The following is a 17,036-nucleotide window of genomic DNA, read 5'->3' as shown; positions in this document are numbered from 1 at the left end:
TTACATATTGTTTTTGTGATTAATCGCTATGCTTTAATTATGTTCAATTTGTAACAATGAAATTGGGGGTCACAACAACATGAGGAACTGTATTAAAGGGTCGCGGCATTAGGAAGGTTGAGAACCACTGTTACATACAGAAACCCGAGAGGACAAGAACCACCCCCCTCCCATTCCCCACTCTTCCTACAGAGGACCTAGGAAGGAGGGCTGACCTGAGGTTTAACGGCCCAGAATTCTTATCTGCCTAGAGACAGGACAGATGTTAAGAGTTGAATTTTTGTAACCTCTTAAATAACTTAAGCAAAATTCTGCTTAATTTCAGTACTGATTTTATTTCTCTACATTTTTAGTAGAGAAAGGAAGCAAAGAAAGAAAGTAGAGAAAGGAAAGAGGGGAGGGGAGGGAAGGAAAACTAGTTGGGGCACTGGAGTCAGGAAAAGTAACCATACAGGGAGAAGGCGACAGTGACAGGAGGTGTAGCAGGCATGCAGGGCAGAGCTTCTCCCTGCGAGCCGGGTGCACCTGGGGCACAGTAGAGCTACTCTGGGGTAGAGCTTCTCCCTGAGAGCCGGCTGCACCTGGGGCACACAGGGGCTACTCCAGGGCAGAGCTGCTCCCTAAGAGCCGGGTGCACCTGCAGCACGCAGGGGCCTGCTCCACGCTTTGCTATAGCAGCACCTGCTCTCTGCTGTCCCACAGATGCTGAGAGGAATGGGACAGGGGCTTCCCAAAGTAACAAAGAAGGACACATACTGGGCACTTCCTAGGGGTCAGGCTCTGTTTTAAGTGCTTTTCATATGGAGTATCTCTTTTAACTCCTATGAGTTAAGTTCTGTTATTATCAACATTTTAAAGGAAGAGGAAACTGAAGCAGAGATTAAGTGATGCTCAAAATTGCCGGGAGCCGGTCCATCCTTGCTGCTTGACACAGTCGCTGCAGAGAAGAAACATCTGCACAGCATATGTTTCAAGGGACCTGGCGTATATGGCATACTGTTCTTAATATGTTTGCTCCCTTTAGCGCTATGTGTTTTAGCCAAGGTCACCTCTCCGAGAAAGGTTGTTTTCCCAGGTAGGGATTTTTCCCTGAAGTTAAGGAGGGGATAAAACCTCTTAACTAAGTGCCAGGCGGGTAGTTAATCACTTTAACTACAAACAATCACCCTTAAGCTACATAATCTTTACTCCCTAGAATGGAGATAAGAAACGCCCTAACCTTTGCAATAGAAATTGACAGGATTAAAATCAACTGGTATAAATACAGATGTAACAAGACAACAAGACAGAGAACCTAGAGAACCAAGAGACAGGACTTGGCTGGAGATCCTAGACAGAACCTAGAGACAGAACCTAGCGAGAGAACATGGCAAAAGATCCTGGACAGAACCTGGCTACAGATCTTGGCTGGAGAACCTAGACAGAACATGGCGACCAAACCTGGCTAGAACCTGGCTGGAGAAGCTGGATGGAGAACCTAGCAAGAGAACATGGCTACAGAACCTGGCTGGATCCTAACCAGAACTTCGCTGGAGACCAGAACTTCGCTGGAGATCCTGACCAGAACTCGGCTGGAGTTCCTGGCTTGAGATCCTGGAGGGAGAACCTCGCTATGCTGATCAACTGAACGCTGACCCCGTGCCATTCCTTCTTCGCTGACTCCGTCCACACCTTTGGGGACCCCTGGACCTGCTGGGGTTGGACCCCAGCACAAAAATCTCATGGCTGTCAAGTTCAAAACCACTGAATGATTAGATCTATTGCACAGAAAACAAAGGAAAGTATCTGAATTTCAGAACTTAAAGAAAGCAAAAGGATGTGGAAAGTAATTACATAAAAAGCCATTAAATCAACATTGAAAGAAAATGACTGAGGACATTTATGGCAAAAAACAAAGGACTGTCATAAGAGTCCTGGCCCATGTGGCTCAGCTGGTTGAGTGCCGTCCCATGCACCAATAAAGAGGATGCTGGTTTGCGTCCCAATCAGGGCACATGCCAGGGTGGCGGGCTTAATCCCCCAGTGGAGGCATGCAGGAGGCAGCCGACTGATGTTTCTCTCTTCCTCCTCTCTCTAAAATCAATAAAAACTTTTTTTTTTAAAAAAAGAATATCATAAATATCAAATGGAATAGAGGACTGAGCATTAGACTACATATTCTCAATCAAAAACTATAAAAGTGTTAAGAACTGAAATACATTCCACACCCTTCGTTTTGGAAAAGGCCTCCAGAAAAAGGGGAGGGGGAGAAACCCTTAAGTCAAAGCCCCCATGGAAAAATAAAGTATGTATAGAGGAATAACTATATAGTAAGCGGAAAAACCAGAAGCATATAGGCTGAGGCTCCAATTCTTTGGAGATCATGTAATTCTAATATTACTGTTTTGATATTTTAGGAAATAACTGAAAAAAGTTTCATTCCTGAGAGGTAGCTAAAACCTGGCACTAGGGCTAGGTTTCTGATGGGCCAGACTGTATCTGGGATGGAGAAGTAGCCAAACTAGCTGGCTCCACCTCCAAGACTGAAACCTGACACAGGCACTTATCATTTCTAAAAAGTCAACCATTTTGAATCCCAAAAAACTGTGTTCTCACCATCAGTTTCAGGGCAACATGAACAGAAATTGTCTCTGGCCAAAGAGACCAAAGGTCAGGCTTGAGCCCACACATATGGCAGAATAGCTGTGTGAGCAGAGACCAGGTTTTCCCCTGGAGCCACTGCAGCCACTCACTCTCCTGGCCTTGAACAACATAGTGCATGTTAATATACTATTTGAAGTTCTGAGAAGTCCAACAGTAAATAAATCATTTCTGTTACTTAGTTTTGCCCAAACTTCTTCATTAGGGAAAAAATGAACGTGATTAACTACATATATTCCCTAGAATATATAAAGTTCCAGGGAATATTTTTTGGGAAATACTACCTTAGGTAAATAGTGAGTCAGGAACAAATGATACAATGAAAGATGTGGAAAATGGTCTACAAACTGCAAGGTACTGTGCAATGTACAGCATCAGATGACAGCAGGGGCCTTCAGGAACCGAAGGAAAGACTCAGGCACCCACAGCATTCCCTGGGAGCTAGATGTCTAGTGTAGAAAAACTGCAGAGAAAAATCCCACATCAAGCCCATGGAGTCTGGGGCTAACAAAACAACAACGAAAAACAAACAATGGGGCCAGGCAGGAAGATGTCTTTTCTAAAGGGCACAGGCAAGACATTCACTCCACCCACAGGTCAGTGGGCTCTCAGAGGATACACGCATTGGTAGGTCTCCTTTATTTTCCTCTTTGTTCCATGAAAAGCCCAAATTAGTCCAGATTTACTCTCTGTTGGGCCAAAGTCTACTCATCATTGCTCTTTCTAAACTCTTTTATATTCTTAAAAGTCACAGCAAATGCCTGTGAGGTTTTGGACAGAGGAACATATTCAGTTGTTAATGGTAGTTTTTAGAAGCAAATACAAAATCTACTTCCTCTAGTAGAGCCACTTACTGTGATACTGAATATTTTTTACACTGTGATAAACCCATTTTTAGTACTTTTGTGTGCTGACCATAAGAATTTAAACACTGCTTCTTTATAGTCACAGGAGAAAACCATGTTATGAAATCCTCTCTTGTATCTTTTAATATTTCATAGCAGATTGAAAATGGTAATAAAAAGAAATTAATTATGATAACAAATATACCTAATACATCCCATATATGTAATGATATGGTGTTTAAGTTTTATGGGCAACCCGGGAAAAGAAATTATTACATAATGATATGCTGTTAGAACAGGACCACCAGCATTCCTACTTTATTTGAAATAGTAATTATTTTTCATATTCTTAGGTAAATATTAAATGTGCAGTTTTGTGTGTGTTTTTAAAAATATTTTTTTATTGATTTCAAAGAGGAAGGGGGAGGGAGGGAGGGAGGGAGGGAGAGAGAGAGAGAGAGAGAGAGAGAGAGAGAGAGAGAGAAGATAGAAACATCAATGATGAGAATCATTGATCGGCTATCTCCTGCATGTCCTCTACTGGAGATAAAGGCGGCAATCCGGGCATGTGCCCGACCAGAAATAGAACTGTGACCTCCTGGTTCATAGGTCGAGGCTCAACCACTGAGCAACAATGGCTAGACTGAATGTGCAATTTTGATCACAAACCCATGGGCTTCAATGGTTTGATTAAAGGCAGTGTTTAAGAACATACATAAGCACAAAAGAGAAAAGATAATTCCAAACTGAGTAGAGCTAATGAAACACTGCTTCTGAAAGAAATGTTAATAAATGAGCTACCTTGTTAAAAGAAATTGGGAATTCTGGAGAGTCTGCTGACTGCTTTCCGTGTTAGCTGGGTTGGGTGTTGCTGTGGATTGTGTGATTGTAGTGGTGACACTGCTTGTGTTAGTGCGCCGGCTTGCATTGCGTGCGGTCTCCAGTTGCTGCCGCGCCGCCTGGGCGTGCTGCCGTTCTAGCTGCAGCTGCATCTGCAGTTGTTGTAACTGAGAAGCGGAAGGGCCAGAAGAATTAAGCTGTCCTCCTGCCGAACGTCTCACTCCTGACAACTGAGATAAAAGCTCTGCCAACGGAAATGAAGATGGTTAATGTCTACTTAAATATTGCAGAAAACAGAATGGTGCACTCTTCTACCCAAGGAACATTAAAATGAAGGGCCCACAGGCAAGTACCCATGGCAACATTTAGTTTCAGTTTGGAAATCAACACTTTTTAGAATACCTCTTGGAGGCTGGAGGTGTTAGGTGTGGGGAATGCACATATGAGTATTAACCCACATGCAATTATTTTTGTTTTAGGCAAAACATAACAGATTGTTGAAGTTATTTGCTTAATGAGCTAATTTAGTTATACTTTCTCTACTTTTTAGTAGATTAAAGTGGTTCATCCTCTAATCCAATCAGAATATAAACCCTCTCAGCATGAGTTCCACCAAAGCAAGGCACTTCCCAGTTCTTAGAATAGTGCCGGATACATAGTAGGCACTCAAGCATGTACTCAGTGATTGAATGAATGAATGATCAGAATGAAATCCAAGAGACCTGAACCATTGCTAACTCTGACCTTGCCCACTTGCCTCGCCTTCTCTCTAGCACTATCACATGAGAAGGCAGAGCACCACTGGAGATGCACAGTAAGGTGACGGGCCCCTGACTGTGCAGTCTTCTTGGTCTATTCTGATCTGCCCTCATTAAGAGTGAGGTGACCTCTGTCCCTGCCTCTTCATCTAAGAAGGTGCAGTCATGCCTTCTCCACCCGGAGGGTCACCTGGAGTTGACAATTGCCTTGTAGACATTCTCAGGCTAGCAAATGCTCTTCATCATTAAAACTCAGCTGAGAAACTACTTTAAGTTTTAATTTTAGAACCTCGCTACCAAAGATAGCAAGTAAATACTGGATTCCCTTTGGATATTTTTTAAAATCCAAAACTCAGTTTATTGAGTGTATTGCACATCCAATGCCTAAAGCACATCTGGAAGGAAGATTTTACATGCATATCTCACATTTTAAAGAACAGTTATGAGTAAAAGGGGTCCTAGTTTCCGTCACAGATTTACACCTGTCAGTGTGTGAGCATGCTCTGCAAGCCACACCATGGCTCCCAGCACTGTGTGCACTCTCCGACCTGCCCCAGGCCTCCCAGGCTCACTGCCTGTCTGTGCCTGTCAATTTTAGGGTACACTCATTAAAAAAAACTAAACTTATTGAGGTAACATTGGTTAGTAACACGATATAAATTCCAGGTGTACAACATAATTTGGTATCTGTATACTCTATTGTGTGTACATCCACCCAAAGTCTAATTTCCTCCCATTACCTACAGTGATTTCTGACATTTTATTTTGACGCTCAACTCCTGTGTTGTGTGGCTGGCTTCTAGGTTGGCCATGCACTAAACCCTGCAACTTGCTATAAACTCCATGTTCAAATGTTTTTTTAGTAAGACTTTCCCAAGCTATTAAAACATGTTCTTTTCGGTATGTATGATACCAACATAACTCCCAAATCAAAGCAAGAACAGAGAAATTCTTACTTTACTTTCGTGTATGAGAAGATCTGAATTCTTTAGTCTTGTCAATTAATTTTCTAATCTGTGTATTTGTGGAGGTTGAACCATGATTCTGATGGTCCTTTAACTGAACCTCTTATGATTTTCTTGGGTTTCAATGCAGGCCATAAACAAAACATAGAGCCATGTCTAACTATCTAATGCCTCTAACTACTTAAATAATGCCAGAATAATATGAACATTATGTTGTCTATTTTAAAAATACTTTATACTATAAAAATTTGGGGAATTTTGTGAAGGAATGAGTGTGTTAAGAGATTAGGACCACAAATCCCACCAAAAAACTTTATAGGGAGCCTCCTTCCCGGCCATTCCATTTATTAATGTGGAACTAACTTACCAGCTATAGGATCCATGGCTTCCCTATTGCTTGGAGAATATGAACTCTGAGAAGAAGAAAGTCCACCAGTAGAACTGCTAGTAAAGTGCATGTTTGATCTACGAGCACGAGGACCTCCTAGTCCCCGGCCAGGGTGAAACATTCTACGTACGTGTCGAACACCACTCGATTCATCATAACTCCAAAGTTAAGGGGAAAAACCAAGTGTTTTACAGACAGAAAAGAAAAAAATCACTTGAGCCCTTGCTAGATAAATAGAGATTTCCTAAATTGTAAGCATTTCAAAATAGCACATTTAATTTAGAGTACAAAAATATCACAACTATATCTATAACTATATAAGAGCTACTAACTCTAAAAAAAAACCCCAAAACTCAAATACAATGCAATGTGAGAGTGTGTGTATATTGTGTGCGTGTGTTCAAAGGGAAAAGCTTCTCCAGGAAGAAGAAATTTCTTCCTGGTTCCAGCTACAATAACCAGAGTAACACCGCCGGACAAAGTGAAAGGCACTGCCCGGTCAGATACCCAAGATGAGACATTCCCTAACCATGCTCTCAGTACTGAACTTCTTACATTTTCTTTCTTTCTTTTTTTTTTTTTTTAAGTGGATCCCTTTCCTTTATTTATTTTTATATATTTTATTGATTTTTTACAGAGAGGAAGGGAGAGGGATAGAGAGTTAGAAACATCGATGAGAGAGAAACATCGATCAGCTGCCTCCTGCATACCCCCTACCGGGGATGTGCCCGCAACCAAGGTATATGCCCTTGACCGGAATCGAACCTGGGACCCTTCAGTCCGCAGGCCGATGCTCTATCCACTGAGCCAAACCAGTTCAGGCACTTCTTACATTTTTACAACGAAGTGACCACAACTAATAAGCATCAGTTTTTAGATCCGTGCTAATATATAAGCGAACCAAATCTCATTGTCTGTAATGAGAAAGGAATAGCATGAATAATTTACATTGAGGAGTGAGAGTCCTCTGGGTGACTAGTTTTAAAGCGTTGTCTTTAAGTTCTTCAATGCTGCTGCTAAAATAAAAATAAATAAATTTTAAAAAAAAAGGTTCTGGAGCTTAGGAGGCTTAGTGAGAAGCCACTCCCTCATGTCAAAGTTACCAGGTAGCACCTGAAGTCCCTGAAAAATTAGAATGCTTCCAGGATCCCTGCTATGCCAACATTTTGTTTCTAGAACTTCCTGGTAATGCTCATTTGGAATCTAAAATGTAACAAATGCCTTCTGCTACTCTTCCATTTTACATAGTTTAATCTTTTCTTGGTAACCAGAGACTCTTATAAAACTCTCACAGAAATGGATGCAAATGATGTGGGACATTCTAGTGAATGGACACCAACTTCACTAGACCCGCTTGAACTTGCGGGAAAGTTCAGGATAATAGCTTGGTTTTAAATTCCTTGCCTAGCTTCTTCATGGAGATGGAGTGAGCATGGACCATGCACAGTCATTCTGGGTACTATTATAGGATTCTTCTACATAAAATGCAAGTGACTCAAAGGCTTAAGTATTTTTGGCTCATTTGGGTTTTCTTATGCTCTTAAAAAAAAAAAAGGAAATCACTGCTCTTTTCATGTTGCCTTCAGGGTCCCTGCTCTTAGGAGAAAAAGGGTTTCCTCTGTTCACTGAGTACTGGCTCAGCTCAGGTTGACATGCTAATATCTCAGGCTGGGTCCATATCTTTACTTTCCATTGGCTTCCACATATCTCCCATAACTCTAAAGTGCCATATTTTCCAGTTAGAAAGTTAGGAACAGTGAGCAAAGGATGGGAGAAAGGAAACCAGGAAACCTGTTTCTTTCTCAATAGATCTAAGGTTAAATTATGATTGCCAAGAGGCATTCAAAATAATAAGAATGAAGACTTTAGCCCTAGCTGGTATGGCTCAGTGGCTAGAGTGTTGGCCTGCAGACTGAAGGGTCCCAGGCTCGATTTCGGTCAAGGGCACATATTCAGGTTGGGGGCTCGATCACCAGTAGGGGGCATGAAGAAGATTCCCTCTCATCATTGATGTTTCTATCTCCCTCTCCCTTCCTCTCTGAAATTAATAAATATATATATTTTTTAAAAAAATAAAGACTTTATAAGCATAAAGTCTTGTGATTAGTGCTTGAATCACTTCAAAATGGAATGAACACTGACACCTTTACAAACAAATTGAACTCTAAATTAATCGGTGACAGTTTTAGAAAAACAATTCATAACATGAAACCCGAGCACAGAGACTACAAAGTTAATCACTGGTGGGCTGGTAAACTTCAGGGAGGTCACAGGGAACTACTAGAAACTGCCATGGGCTGGGCTCGGGAGGGGAAGCAGAAATGAGAGTGGGAAGGGAGCTCAGAGCTGGACTGTGTGCTCTCCTACAGAGTCTGCACAGGAAACGGCTTTCCCTGGAGAAAGGGACTCCAAAGGGTAACAGCCCCAAGGGCATGTCTGCCCACCACCCCACCTATCGTAGGAGAAGGCAACAGCACACAGATTTCAATTTGGATTAGCATTTTCCTTTTTTGTATGAAAATACTGTCTTAAATATTGTTTGTAATAAACTAACAATGATGAGCAAGTCAACTTTCAATTAATGAGCATGGTTCATATAAAAGTCAGCAAATAAAAAGAGAAATAAGAAACTGGGGCGCTGTCTCTCTCTACCCGAGAGGGCAGTGTCCCACCGAGACCCAGCTTTCTTCTCTTGTCTTTTCTAATCCTTCACCGCCCCCTCTCGGGGTCACCAAACCTGGCTGAGCTGGTGCGGCACATGAGGCGCCCAATCGGGGGCTGAGTATGCCATGGCCATGCCCGCCCGCCACAGGGGAGAGACACAGTCCCTCTCTGCTCTCAACTGTTGGGAAATGAGATAGCTCGGCGCTCTCTCTCCTCCCCCCACTCCCCACTCTGTAATTGCTCTTCCTAAAAAACAAAACAAAACAAAACAAAACAAAACAAAACAAAAAAAAAAATAAGAAACTGCATCTCAACACTGAATCACTTTTAGGAAAACACCTAATAAACTAAATAAAATGAATTGAAGGTTAGTTTTTCTCTTTGAGAACACTGTCCTTTAAAAACAATCAAAATGAGCCCTGGCCAGTGTTGCTCAGTGGATAGAGTGTTGGCCTGTGCACCGAAGGGTGGCACGTTTGATTCCTGGTCAAGGGCACACACCTGTTTTGCAGGTTCACTCCTGGTCAGAGTGGGTGCAGGAGGCAGCCAGTAGATGTGTCTCTCTCACATGGATGGTTCGTTCTCTCTCCCCCGCCCCCCTTCCCTTCCACTCTCTGGAAAGCAATGGAACAAATATCCTCTGGTGAAGATTAACAACAACAAAAAAAACCCCAAACAAAACAAAGGATATTAAATCTCTAGGGGCTCTGTGTTCAAGTGTCAGATGAGCTGCAAAGTCGTCCGTGACATGATTAGGATCGCCTCCAGGTAATGCTGCACATATAGGACAAATCTGAAATGAAAAGAAAGCAGATATAATTAATGAACACTGATCAGACATCTTTCTAGATGACTATCTTATCCTATATAATAAAAGGCTAATATGCAAATTGACCAAACAGCAGAATGACCAGTCGCTATGACACGCACTGACCACCAGGGGGTAGATGCTCAGCCAGAAGCTGGGCTCACAGCTGGCAAGTGCAGCGGCAGTGGTGGGAGCCTCTCCTGCCTCTGCGGCAGCATTAAGGACCCCTCAGGGGATGTCCAATTGCCAGCTTAGGCCAGTTGGACATCGCCTGAGGGGTCCCGGACTGCGAGAGGGTGCAGGCCAGGTTGAGGGACCCCCCCCCCCCCCCGTGCATGAATGTTGTGCACCAAGCCTCTAGTTTTACTATAAAGTCTATTGTTACCAAGTTTTAACCAGGCAAAACACAGACGATCCTGAACAGGTGAACACATGGAGGCCTGAACAAAAACTGCAGCACATCATGCTGTCACTCAGAGGGAAAACAGACAGTCCCTCAGGTCAGACACAACAGTTCCAGACAGTTCACACTTGAGCTTTGGTGAGCCTCCCAACAGCTTGGCTGATTCATTTACATGGTCTAGCAAAATGGTTCCATAAAAAATATTTAAAATGTGCTATTTAGTGTACATCATGCCTAAGTCCAGTCTTGAATGGTCAAAACTGGAACATAAGCTTCCCCGTAAGCTAGACTTGAGGGTCAATCTCCAAATAAGACAGCAAAACTCTTATTACGGAGCAACTGTACAACTTTATATACTTTCAATGTGACATAAGACAGACAATGATTACTGATCATACGCAAATGTGCTCTATAACTCCATGAATGGGACTTCCAGGGGGGAAATGGGTGGGTGGGGTGGAAGCCCATTTTTAGATCCTTGTTTTCCAGAGGGATGGGAGGTGGGACAAAAACTTGGGATTAGGGCAAGTTCAAGGATTAGAAGACCAACTTCCTTTGGGCCACAGGGCAAGGGATAGAAGGAGGAAGTAGGAGTAAAATGGCATATAGGGAGGAAGAGAAGGCTGGATAGGTTAGAAATGTGGCTTCTGAAACAGCGGTTTCAACAGAAGTGGTGAAAGGAGGCAGGAGAGGGGAAGGCTAGAAAGAACTCGGACCTTTCAGGGGAGAGGCTTACTCTTCCAGAAGCCCAAAGGGCAGATGATGATCTAAGAGTGGTTAGCTAAGCCATGAAGTAGGAAGAATTTCAATCTTAAAGAACACAGCCATGCATACAGGCCTGCTGCAAAGGAATCCCTGGGGAACTGTTAACAGTCCAAGTTTTAGGCTTGTGCCTCTCTAGGACTAAGAGAGTTAAGGAGGTATGTGATTCATCTTGCCAATACATGTGTCATGTGCTTAAATTCTTTCACCAGGAGAAAATTTGGGCAATTGGTGACCTCACGGCCTCTCCCAGCAGTGTGTGAGCACAGTGGCACTGGAGATGAGGCGCAGGGAAAGGTGAGACTTGGGAGGACACACTGGACACAGGGAAAAACAAACTACTCTGACTTCTAGAGCCTAAGTCAACACAGCTGTCTTTAAGAGACTAGAAAGCAGAAGTTCCCTGAGAATATGACTCTGCTGTGATCCCAGTTCTCCTTGTGCCCTAGCAGCCATCTGTCCTGATTGTCTGCCAGAAGACTGAGAAATACCCTCAAGAACACCTTAAGCCCTAGCCGGTTTGGCTCAGTGGATAGAGCATTGGCCTGGGGACTGAAGGATCCCGGGTTCAATTCTGGCCAAGGGCACATGCCTGGGTTGTGGGCATACAGGAGGCAGCCAATCAATGATTCTCTCTCATCACTGATGTTTCTATCTCTCTCCTTCTCCCTTCCTCTCGGAAATCAATAAAAATATACATAGTTTTAAAAAGAGCACTTTAAGATGGTCATGAGAAATAATGTTGAAGCATGACATTGTGCAAAAAAAGTAGGGTGGTCACAATGGGATGTGCCTGTGAGGCAAATAGAGAGGAGACAGAAGCTGTGAGTGTGCATGTCTTAGAAGATGCTAGAAAGGTGGTCAGACATTTTTTTTCTGTCACAGAGGAAAGCAATTGTATCTGCTCACAAGTTTACACAGTATCAACTCTTTTACTAGGAATTTAGGTTTTACTGTCTGTACTATTCCTGCCTGTGACATCAGGTGATAGTGTTTGATACACTTATTTTCCTTTTCACCTATTTCTACCTTGCTTAGATAGATTGTAACCCCTTTGAGGAATGCAGGACAGTAAAAGACCAATAAGGTTTGGAGGGAAAAATCCTCTAGTTGTTTAAAAACAACAAGCCAGCTTAAATATTTTTGAGACTCTGCATATTGCAACAATTGCATGGTGCTGAACTATGTGGAATATTATTTCTATCTATACTAATAAAAGGGTAATATGCTAATTAGACCAGACGTCATTCCAGTCATCCTTCCTGACGAAGCCAGGAAGCCAACTGGGGTCCCGGGTGCCTGCCGGCGCCGGAGGGAAGCCGGCGCCGGCAGCCTGGGGAAAGAAGGCCTACTCTTGCACGAATTTTCGTGCATCGGGCCTCTAGTAGTATCATAAGACTACACAGTTTAAAACTTTTATCTAAAGAGAAAATAACCACCAAAGGAAAAGGCATCTCTTTAGATTGGCCTTTGGATAAAATCTATGTGCATCCTGACTTGCACAGAGACAGCTGCAGAAGTTTCAGTGCTGAGGACGCATTAATGCTCTTGGATGAGAAGTCTCCTCAGGAATACACGTTCCTGGAAGGAAGGCAGAGTGGGAAAGGACAGGCGCACTAAGGACATTCTAATAAGACTGATAATCTCCTACAAACTAGAAAAGCACTCTGAGGTGAGGATGTAAAACAGAAAGACAATCAAGATCTTTAACAAAGTATATTAGTTTCAGTTCTATAACTCAAAGTCTTTTAGATTTTGTTGTAGTAAGTGTGCTAAGATGGCAAGATGAAGGTATTCAGAACTGCTTTGTTCAGAGAGAGGTAAAACAAGTACTCAAACTTATATAGTAACTAGCAATAAAGAATGAACTACCAACATAAGCAATTACTAGAGCAGGAGGATCACCTGGCTTAGCAGCTGGTATAGAAAAATTAAGAGACTAGATTAGAACCAAGTGGAAGATGTTGTCACACTCGGGCCAGATGAAGGTAACTCAGATGAGGATTTGGAACTGCTGATGGCCTGGTCACCTTTTATGTTTTATATCCTTAACAAGCTAATTCATGTTCTAGGATAAAAATTTGGGTAATTTAAGTACTTTCTTTTTCTTACTTTTTAAAAATTCTCACCCGAGGATACTTTTTCCATTGACTTTTATAGAGAAAGTGGAGGGAGTGAGAGGAGGAGAGAGGAAAACATCGATATGAGAGAGAGAGAACATCGACTGATTGTCTCCCGCACACACCCCACACCCTGACTGGAGCCTGAGATGGAGCCTACAACCAAGGCACATTGCTGTTGACCAGGAATCGAACCCAAGACCCGATGGTCCTCGGGTTGACACTCTAACCCAGGGGTGGGCAAACTTTTTGACTCGAGGGCCACAATGGGTTCTTAAACTGGACCGGAGGGCCGGAACAAAAGCATGGATGGAGTGTTTGTGTGAACTAATATAAATTCAAAGTAAACATCATTACATAAAAGGGTACGGTCTTTTTTTTTTTTTTTTTAAGTTTTATTCCTTTCAAACGGGCCGGATCCGGCCCGTGGGCCGGTTTGCCCACGACTGCTCTAACCACTGAGCAAAACCGGCCAGGGCAGGTTGTACTCTCTGAGAAGTAATGGAGGGAACAAGAAGAAAAACAAGAACAAAACAGGGCAGGAAAAACAGGGAAGAGGTGGGGGAGAGAGGGGCAGACCAAACACCACCCTTGACATTCAGGATCACAAATACTGCTTAGTCTTGAGTGTGTCTTACGTTCACATGATGGTACCTAATCCTTATACAGGACAGCAAAATTCCACACAAAGGATAAGCTACTGACTCTAAAATTATGAGTATGTCAACATTAATATTTATTATACTTCTGCCATATGATATAGTAATGCCTATTTCTCGAACAAGAAAATTTTATATAACAAATTAACTTAAAATTATAACAACTTGTCAACATTAAGGCTTACTGAATTGGCTTAAGTCAGTGTTTCCTAAATTTGACTGCAGATTTTTAAAAATATAGTTTCCCAGGCTCCTTCCTGGAAACTGAGTCTAGGAGTTTCAAGATTCTGTATTTTTGACAAGGGTCCCAGTTATCTTATAACTGAATAAATCAGGCAACTACAGCTTAAATATACAATGGACCTGAAAACTAAATACTTACCCTGTGTATGAAACACCAGATGTTACCGTTATTACCCCATCCTCACACACTGTCTTTGCTATTGCTCGTCTTCCCCTGCGCTCCACCTTGCCACCGAAGGGCAGCATCAGTCCTGCTTTTTATCTGCAACCCATTTGGAAGCCTTTACCAATGTACTGAGATCCCATGCTTAGAACATACTGGAGTTTCCACTTTCCCATGTGGTCCCAGTTTATGATTCACAGCCAGCAACCAGTCAGTGCAGATTCTTCATACAGGTGATTACCAATGTCTAGAACAAACCTCTTAAAGTCCCCATATAAATGCTAAGTCTCTACTTAACTTGCAAAACTTTTCCTTTGAGACAGGCCATGTCCACACAAACACAAAAATAATCTAAAGTCAGCATGCATGGCTTTTGTTTTTAAGCATCATTTCATTAACGTCTAAAGCCAGGTGAGATTTCCTCCAGCCTTTCTTGAACTCACATTCCCCACCAGACAGCATCCTTGCTCTAGGTACTGTTTAGAGCTTTAAAAACAACAGAGGAAGAGTTAAGTTCCATGTGATGAGTTCTTTTCTCTTTCCTTTTCTTTTTGGATAGGCTTCATAACACGTTTCTTGCCCTCCACTGCTAAAAAAAAATACATTTTTTAAAACTGCCTATCAGGCCTATCACGCCTGTCCCTATTGCCTGGCTTGAACGGAAGCTAGCCTGCAGCATTATGCAGAGACTGTCCTTTCACCAAAAGCATGCCAATTCATTTTGATGCATCGTCCTCTCAGACCATATGAACTGCCCTTCAACTCTGGGACGTCATGCTGTGTTAACAACAAACACCTTAAGTGAAATACCTGTCTTGGCAATTGGCAGTTCTTGACTCAGTTTTGGGAGCACAAACTTGATAAACTCCTTTCTTTTAAGCGACTAGTTTTAGGTTTATGAGAAACATTTTCCTTTAGAGAATATCTGTTCAAAAGTTGTGATTTCAAACTTAGATACTTATATGTATAGCCGTGGACACAGACAACAGGGTGGTGAGGGCCTAGGGGTGATAGGGTCTGGGTGGAGGAGGGTTAAGAGGGAAAAATGAGGGACTATATATATAAAAAAAGAAAAACAAATTTGTAGCTCGGTGTGGTGTTAGATGTTAACTAGACTTATGGTGGTGATCATTTTGCAATGTACAGAAATAACTGAATCATGTTGTACATCTGAAACAAATATAATGTTATATGTCAATTATATCACAATAAAAATGTTTTTTAAAAAAGTTGTGATTTCAGCCCTAGCTGGTTTGGACCAGTGGATGGAGTGTCGGCCTGCAGACTGAGGGGGTCTCGGGTTCAATTCTGGTCAAGGCCACATGCCAGGTGTTGCGGGCTCCATCCCCAGTATGTGGTGTGCAGGAGGCAACCAATCAATGGTTCTCTCTCATCATTGATGTTTCTATCTCTCTCTCTCTCTTCCTCTCCCTTCCTCTCTGAAATCAATAAAAATATATTTAAAAAGATAACTAGAAACTGGAATTAAAAACAACAGCACACAAAAGTTGTGATTTCACTACATCACCTCATATTGTTACTTTCTGGAAACACCAAATGTTTGATGTATCATTTTTCTGGCAACCATGATCTTATAACAGGCAGCACAGCTTCTTTGCAGTTTCTATCCTTTTTTGATCCATGTTCTTTCACATAATCATTATGTTAGGTTCATCCTGTTTCAAAAGGACCACAGAATCCCTGGAACCCTACCATGCGTCCCTTCCCAATGACAGCCTAGGTGGCATGATGGTGAAGAAAGTCATGCCATTCCTCTGTATAGGTGTCAAATGTCTCTTTATTGTTCACCAAACCAAGTGGAAAAATATTCTGGTTTTAAACGTTCTCTATTATCTGGTCTCACTTGGCAGACTCAATTTATTTCCCATAACAACTATCTCTCCATCTACTGCCACTGTAACCATCCATTTTGCCAAAACAGATACAGGTCCTTACAAGATTTGAGTAAGTACACTGTTCAACTCAATAGTATTCTAATTTTCTGTTGTTGCAGTGGAACACTGAAATTTACTTATGATTAAATATGAATTAATTCATATAAAGTTTTGTTTTTTTCCTCAGTTCCATTTTCCCCATATAATGCTGAGGTTGCATCTGTCACCTGCTTTTAGAGAGTTAGCATTTAGAAATTCAGTGGTCTTTGTTATAGACAAAAGTTTTTAATTTTCCTTACATGTTATGCTTGATTTAAAGTCCTAAGTAATTAAGATTTTCTTTTAAACATGTTTTGTGGACAGAAACGTAAATTATATGTGTATGTTGATGTTCTGGGATTCACAAACCTTGAAGTAACATATTTAGCCGCAATAAAAAATAACTCTAGCCCACCCACATGGCTTAGTGGTTGAGTGTTGACCTGTGAACCAGGAAGCTATAGTTCAATGATTCTCGGTCAGGGCACATGCCTGGTTGTGGGCTTGATCCCTAGTATGGGGCATGCAGGAAACAGTCAATCTATGATTCTCTCTCATCACTGATGTTTCTCTCTCTCTCTCCCTTTATCTCTAAAATCAATTAAAAATATTTTTAAAAATAAATAAGTAACTCCAAAAGAGCCGGAGCTTGACTTCCCACAATTCTCTAAATGTGAGCACCGTGCTCTCCTAGAAGAAAACCCAATGTAAGGATTTCCTCTTCTGTCTTCCCTGGGGTAAGCTGGGTATTCTATCTGTGGACTTAAGAAAGGGAAATGGGAACCACTTATTGCTTAATGGTGTCAATTAGAACAGCATGTGGCAGGGGAACAGGAATGGAGGC

At 42.0% G+C, this 17,036-nt stretch overlaps 1 protein-coding gene across 1 annotated transcript in view; it reads right to left on the bottom strand.

The window, feature by feature from the left end:
• Positions 1–17,036, bottom strand: part of KCMF1 (potassium channel modulatory factor 1) — a 72,457-nt gene that overhangs the window by 2,894 nt on the left and 52,527 nt on the right. The window contains exons 4-6 of the mRNA XM_070429595.1: positions 9,792–9,893; positions 6,416–6,590; positions 4,287–4,569 (exon numbers count right to left, since the gene is read on the bottom strand). Of these exons, the coding sequence (XP_070285696.1) occupies positions 4,287–4,569; positions 6,416–6,590; positions 9,792–9,893 (560 nt within the window). The remainder of the gene's footprint in view (positions 1–4,286; positions 4,570–6,415; positions 6,591–9,791; positions 9,894–17,036) is intronic.

The sequence above is a fragment of the Myotis yumanensis genome, unplaced genomic scaffold (genome assembly GCF_028538775.1).
Source record: "Myotis yumanensis isolate MYYU_CA2020_CCGP unplaced genomic scaffold, mMyoYum1.0.hap1 SCAF_11, whole genome shotgun sequence".
Lineage (NCBI taxonomy): Eukaryota > Metazoa > Chordata > Mammalia > Chiroptera > Vespertilionidae > Myotis > Myotis yumanensis.
This window is presented reverse-complemented; position numbering and strand designations above follow the sequence as displayed.